The following is a 22,654-nucleotide window of genomic DNA, read 5'->3' as shown; positions in this document are numbered from 1 at the left end:
TTGATTGGTTTGTTCAGACAACCCTGCGGGTGAACGCCCGATGCTTGCGTCTGCGGTTACACAAATTTCACGTCAGGAGATCGAAATAAAAACATATTCGAATAGGTTTACGTTATATGGCCGATGGTGTAAAAATACACCACAAAGATTTTATTCACATGTACTGCTTCACAATTACCGCTGGAAACGCATAATTTTACTTTTCAGTTCGTAATATAGAAGTTTCAATGTGTTCGAGAACTAAACTGAAAATTCTTCGCGAATGAAGTTAGTTCCATTTCCAGACAGCGTGAACACAGATCTTTCTATTGTGCGTAACATACATCTACTGCCAGACCTCAATACAGCTATTTCTGGTGCTAGCTTGTAATGACAGAAACACACTTCCAAGTTTCAAAGTCACCCAGAGAGTTGAATGGCAGTTATGCAAAACGGTTGCATGCACCGCACACAACGCTGCACCTGAGCGCCATTCTCTTTGCGTTCTCTGTAGCAGTTTTATTCCAGATGAATCGAAACTCAGGCGACAATATACTATCTAGATGAACATATTTGGCTGAAGGAGAAGTGCCGTGCGAATAATTAACAATAAGGATAAGAAAATAAAGGCAAAATGCAAATGTAAAATAAACGCACTTCGTAAATGCAAAATGACTTTGCGGCCGTTTCAGGAATGGCAGCACTGTTATTCCAGTTTTCGAAATTGCAAGTTGGTAGGCAGGCGCGTTAGTCAAACACTCATGATCATCTGAAAGGGATGGCCTCCAGCGGTTAGAGGCATATAGAAACGCTAAGTTGAAGAAGCCCCTCTTAGCAGAGCAGTCACTTTTGATCACACGGATACGTTTACTCAAGTATAGATACGAATAAGATGACGCATTGCTTCTCACATCTTGGTTCATAGGGGACTTGCGTAGTTCTATTTTTCGTAGCTACTTGTGGCCTGAAGAACAGGTCGTGCGCCTTTTTGTTATTTTTAAAAATCTTTTTGTGAAGCTCGAGAGCACAGTCTCGTTTATGTAAAAAATAAATTTGAGTTTTACGCCTAACTATTCTCAGCTTACGTGAGCGATCATAAACCCGTTGAAACTGGTTTGAAGCATCACTTCTTGCTCCAAAGTTCAACCGTTTGCGCCAAATATGAAGAAAATCTGAACTAAAAATTTTCGGCTAGTAACTATGGGTATCACCCCTTGAGAAGCATTAGAAATAAAAGGACAGAAAACGGACGTAGGGTGCTAGAAATCCGTGCTCACTGGCCCTTCAGCCTTGGTGGGCAGGGCTCGGCTGTGCTATAAGGAATTCAAACGGAACTATTACGCCCCGTAAGGTTAAGCTAAAGGCGCATACTGAGGCTCTTGTTACTAAATAAGGGACAGCATTTTTGACGCTGTGTGGAGCGTTGGCACATCTGCTTCCGCGATGGCGTTGACTTTTCATCATAGCTTTCAAATGTGGTTATGCATACGTCATTGGGGCACATTACCAGCCCAAATTTTATGTCTTAATCCTTTTGCTCTATAAGTTTACTAGTTCACATTCCATAACGAGTATTTAGGACAGAGATAGGGACAATTCTTAATGCACCCAGTGTTAGTTCGGCAACAAAAATCTCCAGGTTGTATGCGCTCCTATGAGCTCTTCGCTGCCACTCTTTGCAATCTGAAACATGTTGTAGACAGACGCCCCCGAATTCGGGCATCGCCACGCATATCGTCATGGTGAATGCTTGCGTGTTTCACTCGTAATTCTGAAACTACACGAAGCAAGGGCGTAACTTCCGCGCCGAGACACGCCTCGCTGACGTAACGGTCAACGGCACGCTATCTCGGTTATCTGGCGGCGATCATCCTGTCTCGCCGGCTGTGGCTTGTCAAAGCTCTGTCATCCGGGGCAGAAGCGACAAGTGATGTCAACGAGACGCTAGCGCGCGCTGCACTCTTCGCGCCTAGAGTGTGCTTCACTGGCGGGAACGAGTGGCTACAGCAGCTGGTCGGATGACTGACTGCGCTCACGTTCTCCGAAAGTGACATATCGGCGTGTTCACTGAACTTCGCGTTCTAAAATCAGGCTCCCATTTAATGACATAAGCAGGGCACAACGAGAAAGCAGGCACAGAGACTCGTAAGACACACGGAGACACGTGAATCACGCAAAGTTTTACGTGCAGCATGACCACTGCGGTGGTGTGCGAAACCCTCATGATCTGTGGAAAGTCCCACGTAGCACTAACTGGCCCCTGCTTTAATGATCGAATGTGGAAGCATGCTGATGACTTGCAGAAGGACTTGGCGTATTTTTGAAAGAGGCAGTAAATCCTGCTCTTGCTAGCCGAAATTTCATGTCAAGATCTCGGGTAGAAGCAAAGACAAAATAGCAAGTGAAATTTTGGAAGCATTTAATATAAATAAAAGTAACACTTGTGTGAGTTACACTTCTGAGGTATTGCATAAAACGGGAGATATATTTTTTGGTAGTCATTCAAATGGGCTTGCTGGCTTTTGTATGCGCCCTTTGTAGTCTTTCCGTTGTGGCTGGTGTGTCTGAGCATTGCATGAATATGTTTAGTGTACCTCGCTGCCTTTCGAATAAAGTTGTTAGTAGCGTCGGCGATGGGGTGTCTATGTGTCTATGGTTGCTCGGTTTTGGTCGAACAATATTGAAGGCATTGAAGCCGTAGATGTTGGAATATTGTTCTCCAATATACATGTGTAATCTACAAGCATAATTTATTGATTATGTAAACATCTACCAGGACTCTTGTAAGGTCTGCCACTGTTACCAGTGATAGGATAAAACTTGTTACCGAATATATTGATTGACTTTCGGAGGGAGTGTCAAAATCATTTTTCTGTAGACTCGATGTGCTTCAGCTATTGGATGGTTGAGGTGGGCTGGAGACCTGCGGGTATTTCAAGTAAAGCCTGCAGTGCCTCGGCACGTATCTCGCAGCTTTTTGTCGGCCACCAATAATTTCAATATAAAATTTATTATCATAACGGCCTGGATTGTAGACCAATCTTGTCAGACCTGAAATTCTTGAGTTTCATGTTACAAGGGCATATTTTTGTAACCGCGCTTGCTTTTACTCTCAGTCCTGTGCACAGGTCAGGTGTTCCCCGATGGCTGCACGCTGCAGGACCACTGCTACGAGTCGGCGGCCATGGAGGCTCTCGAGCTTGTTGGGAAGCACGACCAGCTTGTCCCGCTCTGCGAGTGAGAAACCCTTGAGCAGCTCCTTTGCTGGCGGTTTTGAAGAAAGATGAAGGTTTTAGTGCTGCTTCCATGAATTAGGAAAGATCTTACGAACGGGAATACGGCATTGCAGCGCGAGAAATGTATTGCCGGAGGCAAACGCTCTGCCCAAAATCGGGAACTACAACTAGATGTTGAAAGCAGGGCTTTATTTGCTCTGGCCTGGGCGCCATGGTGCACTTGCAGTAAAGCGTTAGCGACGGGCCTGTTTTACCAACCCTTTATGAATTCATGCATCTATCTTGAAAGTTGCATTGTTACGGGTGCCGCTAGTGATGTAGCTGCACCTGTAACGATGCAACCTTAAGGTAGGCATGTGTATGTGCGTGAGTAGGTATGCGCCATGTCCCAAGGCTTAACATAAAGCAGAGGAGATTTGGCGAACGCAGCCCAAGAAGCCACTGACATTAGTGATGCATAAAAAGTATCAGTGATGATCTTTCATAGTAGGGTTGCTGTCAAGGAAGTAGGGTTCCTGTAATAGATCAAATTATTTTACCAATATCTGCCAGCTATGTCACCGTTCTTTAAGGTGCCATGGCAAAAGCTAGACAGGTATACATTATTACTGATCGCTAAAATGGCATCACAATGCGCTTGGTGCTGCTGCACACACGACTTTTGCGACAGTATCAGTTCTGAGGCGAAGGAGTAACAGCAAAAAGTTAAACTAACTGCAGAAAGCCTAATCTGAAACATTTTGTGCCTACGGTATTCAATCATTTTTAGCAGAAAAACAGTTAGACTTCTGCAAACTGTTAGCCGTTCAGATTTTCTATTCGTGACGCCCATTCCTTCCCTATGGCCCACCTGTTTTGCACGGAACCCATAGTATTATTCGTTTTCATCTTGCGATTAATTTCAACTTAGCACTATGAACTTTAAAATCTTACTCAGGTTTCAATTTATTATCTGAGGAATTTCAGTCTAGTGAAGCACTTGCTCAATTTCTCTCATTAGATGCACTTATGTAGCTCTGCAAGATGCATGTACTAGCTGTTTAAGTGAGTCTGCAGGGTTGTAAACGTGAATAGATATTTTTTGTTAAGATGCACAGAAATAGTAATTTTATTCCGCATTGTTCCTTACAAAGCATTTTGTTTCATTTGTATGGTGCGACTCTCTGCGAGGGTAGGGGGAAGAGGGGGGCTCGCTTTTGTGCATTTTGCTTCGGTGTTCTCTTTACATTTACAAAAGGAAAGAAACTTCAAACTGCAAAGAGCGCACCGGTGTTTCGGGAAATCGGATGCGCCTTGACAAAGTATGGGGACTAACGCTCTACCCGCCTTTTTCCAGAGCGCTGAAGAATGACACTGGGTTCCAGAACTGTGCGCTCGCGTACGGAAACGATAGCTGCGACACCAATCCGTGGACAGGACCGGCGAATGCCTTTGTGGAGAGCCTTTGCAGCAAGGACAATCTGCGTAAGTGAACGCCTCCTGGTGGCCGAAAATGAAGCCAGAGTGTGCAATTTGTTTACGTGGTTTATTAGCTAATGCATTGCTTCGAGTCCAATCGACATATGTCGTATATTTTCTCGTTGCTGTGTGAAAATCGTCTTGGTGAGAACAACTCATAGCAGGCGCGCGTGCTATTGCAAGCTTCAAGAAAAAGAAACATCTATAGAATAAATATTTATCAGTTCAAGAAAACCAAGGGAATCCGTATGGGTTTAGTTTCACCTGCGGCAAATAACTGACGATGGAGAACACACAAACGGAAAGCTTGTGCTGACTACGGTTTCTCAATTTAATCGGTGTGTCAGAAAATACTAAACACGGCAGACTTTTGCGACCTTGCAGAATCACAACACAATTTCAAGCGAAGATGTTTCTGTCGAGCTGTTTGAACAAGAATTTCAGTTACCTGTAACTAAATCGCACACAGTAAATCGTTTTCCGCATTAGACTCGCACGTTTGAAAGCTCGCCCACAGCGCATTCGAAAAGGTAGCGCATTCTAGCACTTGTCAGAATTTCTGTACAGGTACAGTATTTGCAAGACATAACTGTTAAGGGGAGTTCCGCAACAGCACCACTGTGCTAGAACGCTGCTTCATGCGATGCCGGCCATGGCTGGCTGTTCTATAGCTACGACTGCTGCTTCCAATCCAGACCGTGAGTCTAGTACAGACGCCTAGAATTTCGAAAGTACAGAACCTAATACTTCATTAAAATTAGATTCTGGTATTTTACGTGACAATTATTATATTTCTTTTGAACACATGTACACATATACACAGTATATGTGTACAGGAAAGTGTTCCTGTGTTAAACAGGAAAGGGAAAGCGAGGAGCAGGCTGGCAACTGCCACCGGAAGGGGCACAACGCCTGCCTACTCTTCTGAAAGGAAGTTACAGCAACACAGAAATAGAAGATAGGAAGGAGGGGAGGAAAGAGGAAAAGAAGAGCAACATGACATATCTGAAGACTAAAGTAGAACACAGTACACTACGCACGTTGTTATGCCGAGTTTCGACTCTCCAGCCGGAATTAAAGTGATGCCGCGTCGAACAGCCTCCACAAGTATCAACCACATCCATGGCTAGTTCGTTATGCGGCTTATTGTGCTCCCCACGATGAGACGCCAAATACAGCTGCACGCAATCACCGTTTCACCGGTAGTCGGTTCACAATATCCACTATAAGGTGCTTGAACCCGCCACCTCTCATCTTCGAAGGAAGAAGCGTTAGGGCACAGTACTGATCACACACAGTAGGGCCGGTCACTAAAGGTCACGCTACTACAGAACATTGAATGCTCACGCTACAAACGCGAACCTAAGTTAGTTAACTCTAGAAAGGTTAGTAGGGTGCGATAGACCTGATCACGTTTAGATACACAATCACTGGGGTATAAACATTCCTCGAGTGTCGCACACCGCAGGCCAAGGAGATCATAGTTTCTCACTAGCGACATGCGCTGCGCACTGAAAGCGGGACACGCAAATATAAGGTGCTGAAGTGTCTCGTAGCAGCCACAAGACGTACACAATGGACTTGCCACACGCCCTTGTCTGTATAAACGTTCACGCACGTTCACGCAACCAACCCTCAGCTTGAGCAGTTGTGCTCTAGCGCGACGAGGCAAGCCTCGACCACGAACACGGGGCGGGAACGTTCCATTTGCGACGCGCTGATCTGGATGCTGCTTGAGTAGGTGGCGACGAATCAGCAGACGAGCGTCACCAAGCTTGCACAAAATGTCTAGGCAGTCACAGTTGTTATGAGCGCAACTTGAAGCGAGCCGATCAGTCTCTTCATTTCCGGCGATTCCTACGTGTGGAGGTATCCATTGAGCAACGAGAGATACGCCACGTGATGTAATTTTGCTCGCAGAGTCAGTAATGCTGCGCGCAAGTGGACAATCAAGCTCACTGCGTTGTAACCTGCTAAGGGCAGCACGGGAGTCCGTAAAGATGACAACCTTCGATGTAGTTAACTCCTCTTGCACGTATTTCAGTGCAGCATTAATCGCTGCTAGTTCCGCAGTTGTTGACGAAGTTGGATGAGGGATTTGAAAGAGACGTCGTACTTGAGTTGAAAGGCAGAAAAAAAGCTGCAGAGGCGCCTTGACCGTCGTTGTATACAGATGCATCTGTGAAAACTTGAAGATAATCTGGAAATTTTCTAACATGTGAGCCTGAGCCAGTTGGAATATTGCCGAAACAGCCATATCAGACTTTTTGTGCATGTCAGGGATTGTGAAGTAAATGGGGAATACGTGTTTTGTGATACCTTTTGGAGGCGGAGACGTATCTGAAGCAGCATGTTCAGAAATGGTAGCGATATCCATAAATAATGCCGCCATTTTTCCCATGCGAGATAATGGGCGGTGAATGCGACGATCAAGGAGCGATTGACCATTCGATGCGCGGTGCAGACACTCAGTATGATATAGAGTTATCTGATCTGCTTGCAGCCTCAAGGGTAACTGATGCGCTTCAGTGAGTAAAGCAATAGATTGCGCCTCACGAGGTAATCAAAGCATTAGTCGAAGGGCAACGCAATGATCTCGCTCCAGTTGGGACATCAAACTAGGTGGTATGTTCAAAATTGGTAATGCGTACAGCATGCCTGAGAGTGCAGATGACTGGTACACCAGAAGAGCCATTGTTTGGTCGCAGCCAGCACCTCGAGCGGTCAAGGCGGCCAGATACTTACGGAGGGAGTGCGATTTGCGTAGTACACATTTAACGGCAGGACACCAAGAGATGCGATCATCCACAATTAAGACCGCAATATCATTATGAGCCGCGCCGTAGTGGGGGACTTGGGATTAATTTGGACCACCTGGACAGGCTTCCTTAACGCGGATCAATGCATGTTACGCAGGTGTTTTTTGCACTTCACTTCCATGGGAATGCGGCCGCTGCAGCCGGGATTTGATTCCGCGCCCTCGGGCTTAGCAAAGCAACGCCAAAACCAGTAAGCAACCACGGCGGATAGCCTAGCACTTCCAATGTAGAGACGTATAGCACTTCCAAACATGCTCGTGGTACTTCCGACTGGTGTGAGAACTCGCTTATCCAACGTCACTGCCTGTGATGTATCACATTTAGATTAGCCTACGTATGCAAAACATTTTTTTCCCCGGACTTAAACGATGTATGGCCTCGTGTTCACGCAGGTATCTTCTCCGCGCCTCAGTTGCCCCACGGCCAATGCTTCCACCTGAACTTTGCCGTAGAGTGCGTGGGCAAGTCTCTGGGCGAGTACGGGAGCATCAGAGAATTCCTGCGATCAGAGCGCAACGAGAGCGTGTGCAGGTGAGAGTCGTACATGTTCAGTTTCTATGACCGCTCATATCTGGCTGTGACAAACGATGAAGACTCATTGCTTCCTGTAAGGGGGTAGGGCAGCGCGAATGCGCGTCTAGTGTCCGTACAATTGCTGTCACAACAATAACCACATCAAATCTACCAATACTCACGAACAACTCTCTAATGAAGTGAAAGCTGCGAAAGCATTTGCATCCGTGTTACTGCACCAAGTATTCTGGCAATGTTTGATAGCTTTTTTTTTTTGGTTTCGTGGAACACGTAGTGAATGAGCATAGCTTCACCATGCGACAGTTTTGCATTTGCCCCAACGGGAAAGAGAACTGCAGGAAATCAAGCCGAATTCAACACTCAGTGGCGTAATTTGTGTATTATTTAGCTGTTGTGAAGACAATGTTTGTGAGTTCTTTTTCCCCTGGTTAAATTAATGCGGATGAGAATGGCCACATTTTCTTTCAGGAGCATTATTGCGCACGCTTTGCAGCCAAGTAACATCTTTTCTTTTCATTGCTGAGAATGTTCACAACTATAACTCGACAGAGCGATTTCAAGGCCGCAAAGGTTCATGATTAGTAGCTAGTTCGGGCTTTTTTTTCTGCCTTTCAAGCAGTAGTAATCACATTAAACATATCATCCTGCACTTTTTCATAAGTCTATTTGGACGCCTCAAACACAAATAAGCTTTCAATTCATACTCGAAAAAGCAGACCGCTTCCTGAAAACTGCTTTAGCCGAAGGCCGCTTTTACCGAATGGCGATCTTACTGCTGTAGATTGGCACTGGATCTGCAACGAGATTGTGAACATGCTCTTACGAAGTTTATTGCTTGGAAGACTGGTATCAGTAACTGATAACTGTTCGATGACTAATGAGTGAGATTGTTGCTGGACGTTAGAACTTTTTTTAACCTCAGGCTGCAATGCCACCTGTAGTCTGCTGCTTAACATCTGAATCATTATTTTTGTTAGTATGTTGCAGCCGAAGCGCCTGGCAAATCCTGTAATATTTTATTTTGGTAAGTAATGAAAGGTATCGTTCCAATAGTTGGCAGGTCTGTTTCTCTATTAAAAAGTGGACATTGCGTTCGAATCACATCAACGGTGAGAGTTCGTCTTATGTTCTCCTTGAGCAAAAATTAAGGTACCGTTCCAGTAGTGACAGACAGTTGATAGCGAATTCATCTTTCTGGAAAGTGTTGCGCATTTATCACTTGAATATTTAGATCGCTACATCTGTGTGAGAGGTCTTAGAATGGACTAGTCACTCTCTGTAAATGAGTACGTTTATATGAATACAACAATCAAACCCCGGCCCTCAGTCCCCAGCAGCTGCGAAGCAACTGACCCATCGGCGGTCAGACCTGCGGCGCAGCAGAGGGTGCTAAGAATCCCTGGCTCCGGACAGGCCGCCATTAGCATATGAACCTGGCAACGTTTAACGCTAGAACGTTATCTAGTGAAGCGAGTCTAGCAGTGCTATTGGAGGAATTAGAGGGCAGTAAATGGGATATAATAGGGCTCAGTAAAGTTCGGAGGCGAAAAGAAGCATATACATTGTTAAAATTGGGCACGTCCTGTGCTACCGGGGCTTAGCGGAGAGACGAGAACTAAGAGTCGGATTCCTGATTAATAAGAATATAGCTGGTAACATACAGGAATTCTATAGCATTAATGAGAGGGTGGCAGGGCTTGTGAAACTAAGTAACAGGTACAAAATGAAGGTTGTACAGGTCTACGCCCCTACATCCAGTCATGATTACCAGGAAGTCGAAAGCTTCTATGAAGACGTGGAATCGGCGATGGGTAGAGTGAAAACTAAAAACACTATACTAATGGGCGACTTTAATGCCAAGGTAGGCAAGAAGCAGGCTGGAAACAGGGCAGTGGGGGAATATGGCATAGGCACTAGGAATAGCAGGGGAGAGTTATTAGTAGAGTTTGCGGAACAGAATAATATGAGGATCATGAATACCTTCTTCCGCAAGCGGGATAGCCGAAAGTGGACGTGGAGGAGCCCGAACGGTGAGACTAGAAATGAAATCGACTTCATACTCTGCTCTAACCCTGGCATCATACAAGATGTGGACGTGCTCGGCAAGGTGCGCTGCAGTGACCACACGATGGTAAGAACTCAAATTAGCCTAGACCTGAGAAAGGAACGGAAGAAACTGGTAGATAAGAAGCCGATCAATGAGTTAGCGGTAAGAGGGAAAATAAAGGAATTCCAGATCAAGCTACAGAACAGGTACTCGGATTTAGCGCAGGAAGAGGACCTTAGTGTTGAAGCAATGAACGACAATCTCGTGGGAATCATTAAGGAGTGTGCAATGGAAGTCGGTGGTAAGTCCTTTAGGCAGGATACCAGTAAACTATCGCAGGAGACGAAAGATCTGATCAAGAAACGCCAATGTATGAAACCCTCTAAACCTACAGCTAGAATAGAACTGACAGAACTTTCGAAGTTAATCAACAAGTGTAAGACAGCTGACATAAGGACGTATAATATGGATAGAATTGAACATGCTTTCAGGAACGGAAGAAGCCTAAAAACAGTGACGAAGAAACTAGGAATTGGCAAGAATCAGATGTATGCGTTACGAGACAAAGCCGGCAATATCGCTACTAATATGGATGAGATAGTTCAAGTGGCTAAGGAGTTCTATAGAGATTTATAGAGTACCAGTGGCACCCACGACGATAGTGGAAGAGAGAATAGCCTAGAGGAATTCGAAATCCCACAGGTAACGCCAGAAGAAGTAAAGAAAGCCTTAGGAGCTATGCAAAGGGGGAAGGCAGCTGGGGAGGTACTGGTAACAGATTTGTTGAAGGATTGTGGATAGATTGTTCTAGAGAAGGTGCAGCGGTGGCGTAGAGGTAGAACACCTGCCTCGCGTGCAAGAGGTCCGTAGTTCGAATCCCGGTGCCGGCAATTTTCCACCGGATAAAAAAAAGAAAAGAACCGCGTGCTGATAAAATTGCACAAACAGGCCTGGAGTGTTGCCTGATCCCGGTGACCAGAACCGGTAACGCACTCCCTCACCAGAGCAGGATTGGCCACCCTGGTGCAGTACTTGGCCACAACCTCCTATATGAACACAACAATCAAACCCCGGCCGTCAGTCCTCAGCAGCTGCGCAGCAACTGACCACGGCGGCGGTCAGACCAGCGACGCAGCAGAGGGTGCTAAGAATCACTGGCTCCGGACAGGCCGCCATTGCAATATGAACCTGGCAACGTTTAACGCTAGAACGTTATCCAGTGAGGCGAGTCTAGCAGTGCTATTGGAGGAATTAGAGGGCAGTAAATGGGATATAATAGGGCTCAGTGAAGTTAGGAGGCCAAAAGAAGCATATACAGTGCTAAAAAGCGGGCATGTCCTGTGCTACCGGGGCTTAGCGGAGAGAAGAGAACTAGGAGTCGGATTCCTGATTAATAAGAATATAACTGGTAACATACAGGAACTCTATAGCATTACCGAAAGGGTGGCAGGTCTTGTTGTGAAACTTAATAAGAGGTACAAAATGAAGATTGTACAGGTCTACGCCCCTACATCCAGTCATGATGACCAGGAAGTTGAAAGCTTCTATAAAGACGTGGAATCGGCGATGGGTAGAGTGAAAACTAAATACACTATACTAATGGGCGACTTTAATGCCAAGGTAGGCAAGAAGCAGGCTGGAGACAAGGCAGTGGGGGAATATGGCATAGGCACTAGGAATAGCAGGGGAGAGTTATTAGTAGAGTTTGCGGAACAGAATAATATGAGGATCATGAATACCTTCTTCCGCAAGCGGGATAGCCGAAAGTGGACGTGGAGGAGCCCGAACGGTGAGACTAGAAATGAAATCGAATTCATACTCTGCGCTAACCCTGGCATCATACAAGATGTGGACGTGCTCGGCAAGGTGCGCTGCAGTGACCACAGGATGGTAAGAACTCAAATTAACCTAGACCTGAGAAAGTAACGGAAGAAACTGGTACATAAGAAGCCGATCAATGAGTTAGCGGTAAGAGGGAAAATAAAGGAATTCCAGATCAAGGTACAGAACAGGTACTCGGCTTTAACGCAGGAAGAGGACCTTAGTGTTGAAGCAATGAACGACAATCTTGTGGGAATCATTAAGGAGTGTGCAATGGAAGTCGGTGGTAAGTCCGTTGGGCAGGATACCAGTAAACTATCGCAGGAGACGAAAGATCTGATTAAGAAACGCCAATGTATGAAACCCTCTAAACCTACAGCTAGAATAGAAGTGGCAGAAATTTCGAAGTTAATCAACAAGTGTAAGACAGCTGACATAAGGAAGTATAATATGGATAGAATTGAACATGCTCTCAGGAACGGAAGAAGCCTAAAAACAGCGAAGAAGGAACTAGGAATTGGCAAGAATCAGATGTAAGCGTTACGAGACAAAGCCGGCAATATCACTACTAATATGGATGAGATAGTTCAAGTGGCTGAGGAGTTCTATAGATATTAATACAGTACCAGTGGCACCCACGACGATAATGGAAGAGAAAATAGTCGAGGAATTCGAAATACCAACGGTAACGCCGGAGGATGTAAAGAAAGCCTTAGGAAATATGCAAAGGGGGAAGGCAGCTGGGGAGGATCAGGTAACAGCAGATTAGTTGAAGGATGGTGGCCAGATTGTTCTAGAGAAACTGGCCACCCTGTATACGCAATGCCTCATGACATCGAGCGTACCGGAATCTTGGAAGAACGCTAACATAATCCTAATCCATAAGAAAGGGGACGCCAAAGACTTGAAAAATTATAGACCGATCAGCTTACTGTCCGTTGCCTACAAACTATTTACTAAGGTAATCGCAAATAGAATCAGGAACACCTTAGACTTCTGTCAAGCAAAGGACCAGGCAGGATCCCGTAAAGGCTACTCAACAATAGATCATATTCCCACTATCAATCAGGTGATAGAGTAATGTGCGGAATATAACCAACCCTTATATATAGCTTTCATTGATTACGAGAAAGCGTTTGATTTTATCGAAACCTCAGCAGTCATGGAGGCATTACGGAATCAGGGTGTAGACGAGCCGTATGTAAGAATACTGAAATATATCTATAGCGGCTCCACAGCCACCGTAGTCCTCCATAAAGAAAGCAACAAAATCCCAATAAAGAAAGGCATCAGACAGGGCGATACGATCTCTCCAATGCTATTCAAAGCGTGTTTACAGGAAGTATTCAGAGACCTAGATTGGGAAGAATTGGGGATAAAAGGTAATGGAGAATACCTTAGTAACTTGCGATTCGCTGATGATATTGCCTTGCTTAGTAACTCAGGGGACCAATTGCAATGCATGCTCACTGGCCTGGAGAGGCAAAGCGGAAGAGTGGGTCTAAAAATTAACCTGCAGAAAACTAAAGTAATGGTTAACAATCTCGGAAGAGAACAGCAATTTACAATAGGTAGCGAGGCACTGGAAGTGGTAAGGGAATACATCTACTTAGGGCAGGCAGTGACGGCGGATCCGAATCATGAGACGGAAATAATCAGAAGAATAAGAATGGGATGGGGTGCGTTTGGCAGGCATTTTCAGATCATGAACACCAGGTTGCCATTACCCCTCAAGAGAAAAGTGTATAATAGCTGTGTCTTACCAGTACTCAACTACGGGGTAGAAACCTGGAGGCTTACGAAAAGGGTTCTACTCAAATTGAGGACGATGCAACGAGCTAGGGAAAGAATGATAGGTGTAACGTTGAGGGATAAGAAATGAGCAGATTGGGTGAGGGAACAAACGCGAGTTAATGACATCTTTGTTGAAATCAAGAAAAGGACATGGGCATGGGCAGGACATTTAATGAGGAGGAAGATAACCTATGGTCATTAAGGGTTACGGACTGGATTCCAAGGGAAGGGAAGCGTAGCAGGGGGCGGCAGAAAGTTAGGTGGGCTGATGACATTAAGAAGTTTGCAGGGACGACATGGCCACAATTAGTACATGACCGGGGTTGTTGGAAAAGTATGGGAGAGGCCTTTGCCCTGCAGTGGGCGTAACCAGGCTGATGAAGATTATGATGATGATGATGATCACGTTTTTTCAATAGTTTTTAAGTATTGGAGGATCACCAACTGTGCTTAGTCAAACATAAAATGAAAAAAAAAAGTACAATGAATTTCATCCGCAAGGTCACAGTAGTCATAAATCATGCGAAGTTCTGTAATGATGCAAGCTGAAGTTTTACGTCATGTCACAACGTCCATCGCTTATACGCGTTTTGTTGATGCAATCCGTTCTTTAAAAATTACCGCCCAGAAAACAATCACCGTGCAAAAACGCAACCCCAAACTTCCAAGGCTAACGTGCGATATACTGACGGCTATTAAAGAAAAAGATGCCCTTTGGGCACGTTGTAAGCGTTCCCCAAGCAATACACACCTTAGAGATCTGTACAGATCGCTCCGGAACAGGGTAAACGTCATGATTCGGTCGGCAAGGCGTCAGTATTACACTAAGACCTTTTATGAAAGCAAGCACTCCCCCAAAAAGACATGGTAAGCTATTAACGAAGCATTCGGACGAAACACCAATCAACCTTTTGAAGATGTATTCGCAAAACGTTTCAGCAACTTCACCTTAGCCGTTCAAAAATAAAATTGCTCTTTTTCTATGGTGTCTTCACATCTTCAGGCCTTCGCTCCAGATGCGTCTAGTGCTGTACCTAATACTGTACGATCGGCATTCTTGCCACCGGTTACAGCAGGAGACTTGCACAGCATCTTATTTAGCTTTAGACCTAAGAAACCACCTCGTATAGACGGTATCTCCATACATGATATTCAACGTAATTTTTCTGTGCTTAAATCCGTCCATCTCTTCATTATTAATGGGTATAAGGATCATTGCGTTATTTCCGACGAGTTAAAAGTGGCTGTGGTTAAGCAGCTCTATAAGAGTGGTTCCCATAGCAAAGTAGAGAACTACAGACCGATTTCCATTCTGCCTGCAATCAGTCAAATAATTGAAAAACACCAGCTCGTAACGATGACCAATTTCCTGTATAAAAATAATGTTCTGTCACAAGCACAGTTTGGTTTCATCCAGAGAAAAACCACTATTTCTCTACTAGAATAATTTATGGACACTATCTACTCAGCTTTTGATAATAATTCATATGTGCTCTATTTTTAGATGCAAGTAAGGCTTCCGATTACATTATTCACGCATTACTTCTTGATAAGCTAGAAAGAATTGGCTTCAGGGGCCCTTTTATAAAATTATTGTCTAGTTATATTAGTAATCGCTCTCAGGTGGTGCGCATAGTTGACTATTTCAGTACAAAAATAATGTTAAAATCAGGTGTTCCCCAGGGGTCTGTTTTATCTCGACTTTTATTTAACCTGTACATCAATCATCTGCCTCAATTTGTATCAAAGTGACGCTGTCCTTCTGTAACTTATAACCGCATGCACCATTTAATACATGCGTTTATAACCTTCAAGCAGATGTCACGTCTGTAATGAATTGGTGCACAAGTAACGGATATGGAATTAGTAGACAAAAGACTAAACTAGTTTGCTTTCATAATCTCCACAAAAATTGACCGTCCTGTGCCACTTTTTGTTCACGATTCTAATTGTATAAACTGTAAATGCATACCATTAGCAGGGAAGAAATTCGGACGTGTTGGTGGAATACATACAAACTGGGGTACATAGGGCAAAAATGACACAGGGACAGCAATTGTTCCTGCTTGTCCCTGTGTCATGTTTTCGCTATGTATCCCAGTTTGTACATACCATTAGAGTTCGCAACTAATGTAAAATATTCAGGCATCATGTTCGATTCTGATATGACATGGAACGCTCACTTTACAGGTACTAGCAAAAATCTGCGTACAGTATCCTGTCTTCTGTATAACTCTAGATACCTGTTCCCGTTTTCTGTCCGAAAAGTCATTGTTCACGCACTTGTGTACAGCTATCTTAGATACGGAATTACCATGTTTTATTACTGATCATTTACATGGCGCGCAAAATTGAATTATATTCTGAAATGTGTTCTTTGAAATGTTGCATACAATGAGACCATTCCCCCTAATTACATAATAATAATCTATTTCCTTTTTTGCAGTTACCCTCATTTGAAGCATTATTATTTTTCAACCTGTGATGATAAAACATTTTTGGAATACAGATTTTTTTTTCCGTTGATTCCTGTCAGACCACTGAGACACCACAATACGTTCACTACCCCACGGTGTTATACCCTTTCTGATCGTTATAACAGAAAATATTATGTTCCTAACGTTTTTAATTCTTTACCCACTGAACTGTACTCTATCTCATCAAAACGGACACTCAAACTGTACCTCAAAACCAATTATGCTTCTGTTTAGTAGTCATTAGAGACCGTGCTGTAGTTTCGATTAGTTTCGTTTGTTCTAGATTGGTGTGTATCCTTGTTTGGTTCACTTTATATCTTTTGTAGTTGCGTTTTCTCGTAGCTCACGTTTTGTTTGTAGTACTTTGCTTTTGTATTGTAGCCTCGTTTTGCGTTATAGTTTGCTTTTGTTTTGTAAATTACTTTAGTTTACAGCTTGCTAACCTTGCTTTACTTTTTTTTTTAGTAATTGTCGCTGACTGGCGGGTACAGCCCGACAAGCTTTCATGGCTTAAGCTGACCGGTTTTTTGAATGTGTGATATTTTCATGAAATAAAGGATATTATTATTCTTATTATTATTATTAAATCACTCAGGGAGCCACATTTCACTGGTTAAACCACAATAATTCCCTCTCTCCGAAGAGTTTCAGGTGTGCTAATATACTACGTATTTGCTCCCAATGCGCCGTTTTTCGCTATCAATGAGTGCAGCGTAATTACAGGAATTCGCTAACCTTACTAAAACTACGATATAAAACTTATTGTATAGTAAAGATGAAACCAGCTTTTCACAATTCTATAATTATACCGAAGGTATTCAATATTGGAGTTTTTATTTATTCCCTTGCGGCACTGTTTGATTTGTATTTGATTCGGTCTGAAATATAGTATTCGCACACGCCTCTTATGAAGAAATCCTAAATGATAACGTTGTGTGAGTAGAAGCGAGGCGGAAGACGCTTAAGGCAATGTTATCGGCGACGTGACTCCTGGAATGTTCGATGCGCCGCCTTTATTATTATTATTATTATTATTATTATTATTATTATTATTATTATTATTATTATTATTATTATTATTATTATTATTATTATTATTATTATTATTATTTCGCTTTTTTACGTTTACGGCACGTGGTCCCCGCCGTCTATCACACTCCAGTAGTACATATCTTTGTACTGAACACTTGTCCAACACTCACAGCGTATGGCATGTCGAGCATTTAATTAGGACGAAGACGTGGAGAAGATATGCATAGGCCGAGGTGCAGTGCACGTCCCGTGTTTCTCGTCTACGTCGTGGTCCTTTCGCGAGGGTCGCAATGTGGGCTTGTCGGTGACGCATCTTGAATAGGTGTACGGTAGCGCCCTTTAAAGGACAGGACAAAACAAGACACACAGGGACACACACAGCGCTGACTTTGAACAATGTTTATTGTCGAAAACCAGGTCGTACTTGTACACTGAGCCAACATGAGTCACAGCCACGCGAACAGGTTAACTTTCAAAGCGAAACATTTTTATGAGTGATATCTTAAGCCATACGCAAACATGTGTTATTTTTCAGAGAACGCCAATGACGGTTTACTGATACATGAATCCCCCAGGGCAGCAACGTGCTCAGCTTCTATTAAAAGCCTAGTCAGTTCGCACCTACTTCTTGCCAGTAATGGCTGTGGATTCGAAGAGAAGAGAGCACTTATGCTGCTTACAACGAAGGGAGAAAAACCCGCCTGGTACAACTTTGTCGACTTTATTTTTGTGTTCGCGCAGCCTATCATTAATGCATTTGCCCGACTGTCCGACGTAATACTTTCCGCACGATAAGGGTGCACGATATATAATCGTAGTCTTACAATCTCTAAGCTTTTTCCGGTGTTCAACTTGGCAGCTAGAAGCACTTTCTTTCATTTCTGGTCTTGTTTTCCGGCACAAGATGGTTAGTTTAACAGGTTCAGAAATAAACACATCAGTGTTATCTTGGAGGGCAGTTTTCTTTAGGTTGTGTGACAGCCGGTGGATAATGGGTATAACTGTTGAACTTTTTTTTTTCTGACGGTTACTATTTCCTTCCACACGTTCGCACTGCCACAAAAGTATGTTACCATATCAACTCGCCGAACTTTTCATGCTAGTGCACTTGGTGCTGTGATACTTAAATTTGCGCGTGCACTTGAAGGGCTTTTCGACTGATCAATATTTCATACGCTAAAACTGTGCCATCAGAGAGCGAGTTTCTCCTGTGGTCTAGCCCCGACACTTGAAATACTATTATCTGCCCTTGCGGGGACTTGGCGTTGCTCCCACGTAATCTATCCAGGAAATCAATTACTTAACACTTTGTGAAGAGCGTTGGAAGACTTTGTTCTCGCTCACTTCTTGTGGCATACGTCGATACACTATACTGCGACGGGCGATTTGTTTTTTTTTTTTCAGCCAAGCTGTATGTGGCTAGGTTCTGAAAATTTTTGCGTCCGTTTTTCAAGTCACGTCGACAGAGAAAATAAAACGTCCTAGTCTAGCCACCAATCGAAGTGCCACCTCTTGTTCTGACGTAGTCATCACCCTAGCGACGTTATCATCAGTTGCACTTTGGACTTGCTATGGGGAGGACGCAGGTAGTTTGCTCTAAAAAAGTTATGGGGTTTTACGTTCCACAACCACTATCTGATTGTGAGGCACGCCGTAGTGGAGGACTCCGGAAATTTCGACCACCTGGGTTTTTTTGACGTGCATCTGAATCTAAGTACATGGGTGTTTTCGCATATCTCCTCCATCGAAATGCGGCCGCCGTGGCCGGGATTCGATCCCGCGACCTCATGCTCAGCAGCCCAACAGTAGTTAGATCGGAAGAAGAACGTGCCCTTAAAGAGCGCCGACTTGACGAACAGTGCGCACGGGCGCTAAAGCAACGGGAAACCGCCGCCGCCGAACGCGCCGCAGCCTACGGGTGGGGACCGTCGAGTAGCTGCTCTTGGCGAAGTGCAGAGTGCGTCGTAAGGACGTCTGGAGCGTCGGCGGCAGCAGCAGCGAGAAAATTGGAGGACGCTTAAGCCTCGCCTTCAAGAGTTGAACGCGACAGCGTTCCCGTAGACCCGCCAAGCGGTGTAAGACAATGGGCTACGGCGCAGCGACTACGCGCCCCGCATCGGACGCGGTGAGCGTCGAGCAACGCAGCGTTCGGCGAGGCAACGAAATGTGCGCCTGAGCAAGCGACGCACGCCTGAGCCTTAGAAACAGCTCGTTTCTAAGGCAACACCGCATTCACTAGAGGCGCTTTTGTACCGCTTTGAAGCATCGAACTTGTGGCTCAGTGGTAAATAAAGAAAAAAAAAACTTGTGGCTCAGTGGTAGCGCCTTCGTCTCACACTCCGGAGACCCTGGTTCGATTCCCACCCAGCCCTCTTGCAAGTTGTTTTTTATTCATGAAGTGCCTGCTGGGATTCATCGCTCACGGCCAACGCCGCCGACGCCAACACCGACGCCGACGACACCGGCTTTTCTGCGACACAAGCTCCTTAACGCTGTCGCGTTAATAACTGCGAAGTGCGGCAACGGCGGGAAAATACGACCGACGAGCAGCCGGCCGTGGATGCCGAGCGCGCAAGCCCTCTGCCCTTCATGGCCAGAACGCTTCGTGAGTTGGAATGCTTCGAGTATCGCGAGTTCGAAAACGGGAGGCGTCGACGGGGCTACAATCGATCGGAACGCTTACCTGCGGCGACGGCGAGGTTCGAGCGGGAGTTTTTGGGCAATCCGTTTGGCGCCACGTGTGTGGTGTGTGATCCCCTGAGGTTTGCAGGGAACTTGATCACCATCGGCGGCGTGCGTGATCAAGGGCAGCGTGAACGTGGGGCGGCGGCGTTGCGGCAGTGTGTGCACTCGGCGTTCTGAGGGGCACGACTCTTGCACTCGGTATCCGAGAGTTCGCTCCTTGTAGTACGCATTCTACCGCCATCACCGCACATATTCGCGCTGCTGCTACCGCTGACGCTCCAGCCGGGCCCTCTGTACTTTTTCGTCGGTGTCCTACAGCGACCACAAAGCTTTGGTTGCTGTGGTAACGACTGACCGTTAATAAAAGGCGATAACAATGACGAATTTACATGTATGTGTCTTCAATCAATATAGCAATAACTATATAAATCAATATAGTCATCACAATAGCCATCCCACTACAGCTTCGCTGGTTATCCTTAACAGAGTGAAAGGGCACTAACTTTTTTTCGTATATGTAACTCTCCTTGTTATGATGTTTAAGCACGTTGTTGTTCTGGTAATAACTGTCTAACTGTGTTTCGCAACTACTGCCAATGTATAATATTGTGACGGGGGGTCAAATAGATGAAAGTGAAGCACGAATGTAACCAGATACTATTTACAGGACGACGCAGGTGGTTGAACACGGGCGACGCCCCTGCCATCGTCTACCTTCGTTAGTGCAAGGAGGTGCCTCGTAACGTCTAGCCTCCTCGGCGGGCGAAGCACCGTCTTTGCGCAGACTAATTACACAAGGAGGAGGCTGCAGAAAAGTTTGGCTTCAACCGGGATAAGTGTACGACGTCACGAGATGGAAGATGGGGAACAACTGTCCAGTGACGCGATCTCATAGTTCACGTCACCAAGTTGCCGCAAGATCTTGTAAGGTCCAGCGTAACGCGACAAAAGCTTTTCGGAAACAACTACGCGGCGAGGTGGAGTCCAGAGAAGTGCAAGATATCCCAGAGAAAAGCAGAGGTGTCGGTGGTTGCAGTCATAGCGGTCCTTCTTGAACATACGCGAGTCGGGTAATCGCTCATGAACGATCTGACGGGCCATATGGGCTCGATAGACAGCATCGCGGGCATACTCTGTGCTACATTGTACGATGGCAGCTAACAACCCGCCTAAAGGCAAGGCTGGGTGGCGTCCTAACATTAGGTGAGCCTAACCAGGAAAGGCGCTGGCCAACCTTTGCAACTTCCGACCCATTTCCCTAACGTCGAGGTTGTGCAAGCTTGCTGAGAAAATGCTAGCCACACGAGTGTCGTGGTAGCTAGAGCACCACGGTTTCTACCAGCCTGCTCAAATTGGCTTCAGTCCATCCATAGGCACTGTAGATGAGCTGGCTCTCTTGGCATCCTCAGTTTTGTCGTCAACTCGCAGACGCACTGTCCGTACTGTCCTCACTATGTGCGTCAAAAAGGCATACGATACATTGGTCACGCTGCCATCTTGGCTTCAAGTGACATGCTGCATTTTCCCCATAGAGTACGGAATTTTCTCAAATCTTTCCTTGAAGACGGAGACTTTGCAATTCGTTTCAGATAACCGTTGGACCATTAGGGTGACAGAATGGCTACCAAGAGAAGGGAAGCGTAATAAAGGACGGCAAAAGGTGCGACGAAATTAAGAAATTTGCGGGTGCTAGTTGGAATTGATTGGCGCAGGACAGGGGTAATTGGAGATCGCAGGGGGAGGCCTTCATCCTGCAGCGCACATAAATAGGGTGATGATGATGATTATGATGGTGATAGTGATGCTGGTGATCATGGTGGCGTCGGTGATGCAGTCGGGTCATTTGTCCCTCTTCGTGGTGTACACCAGAGATCGGTATTGTCACCCACATTATTCAATATTGATTTCGTCCCGCTTGCATGCCGCTTACACGATGTACCCGACATAAAATTCTAGTGCGCTGATGACAACACGGTTTGGAGCACTCATCGTGACCTGCAGACTCAAGCCGCTGCCCTTCAACCAGCTTTAGATATTACGTCGACTTACGCTTCTTCGGTCGGCCTTAAGCTTTCCGTCAGCAAATCTATTTACATGTCAGCCGCCAATCGCTGGGGCCGGCGTAAACTCTCTACAACACCCATTCGTCTTCATCTATCCAGAACCCATTTCTACAATGTTCAAATGTAAAGGTTCTGGGTCTGACGGTCCATGAGTCGGGAATCGGAACTGCGTGGCTCTCCAGCGCTACAAAGCAGGCGACTCAAAACTTTGGGTCTGATTAGGCGCATTGCTCCTAAAACTGGTGGTGCCCGCTCATATGTTGCCCGACATTTGGTGAACGCGGTAGTGCAACCACGCCTTGTTTATCAAGCCCCATTCCAGCATTTGACGAGGGCACAATGGGACCACCTTGAAGCTGTTAATGGCGAGGCAATGAGGGTCATCACTTGCCTTCCCCGCATCACCTCGATCGAGGCTCTCCAAGAGAATGCACAGCTGAACACACTAGATGAGCTGGTGCAGCAGCGACATGATGCTCGCAGGCTTAAGGCCAGCCTTTCACACGCAACGTGTGCTCTCAGGTCTTACGCTTTCTCGTACTCTCTTCCACCACCACCATCGCCAGTTGTTCCTCCCTGGAAGTTCGTACAGCTGAGCGATAACAAGACAACTGATATACGTCGCCCGACATCAACTCATGCGGCGGCGTCACTTCGGGACCGAATTATCACTCAAGACGCCCACCTGCCGCTTGGCTCCATCGTGCGT

General features: G+C 45.4%; 1 protein-coding gene across 1 annotated transcript in view; it reads left to right on the top strand.

Moving 5' to 3' along the window:
• Positions 1 to 22,654, top strand: part of LOC135908093 (uncharacterized) — an 84,308-nt gene that overhangs the window by 20,316 nt on the left and 41,338 nt on the right. Inside the window, exons 2-4 of the mRNA XM_065439845.1 lie at positions 3,096 to 3,216; positions 4,552 to 4,679; positions 7,885 to 8,023. Of these exons, the coding sequence (XP_065295917.1) occupies positions 3,096 to 3,216; positions 4,552 to 4,679; positions 7,885 to 8,023 (388 nt within the window). The remainder of the gene's footprint in view (positions 1 to 3,095; positions 3,217 to 4,551; positions 4,680 to 7,884; positions 8,024 to 22,654) is intronic.

Source organism: Dermacentor albipictus, chromosome 5 (assembly GCF_038994185.2).
Source record: "Dermacentor albipictus isolate Rhodes 1998 colony chromosome 5, USDA_Dalb.pri_finalv2, whole genome shotgun sequence".
Taxonomy (NCBI): Eukaryota; Metazoa; Arthropoda; class Arachnida; order Ixodida; family Ixodidae; genus Dermacentor; species Dermacentor albipictus.
This window is presented reverse-complemented; position numbering and strand designations above follow the sequence as displayed.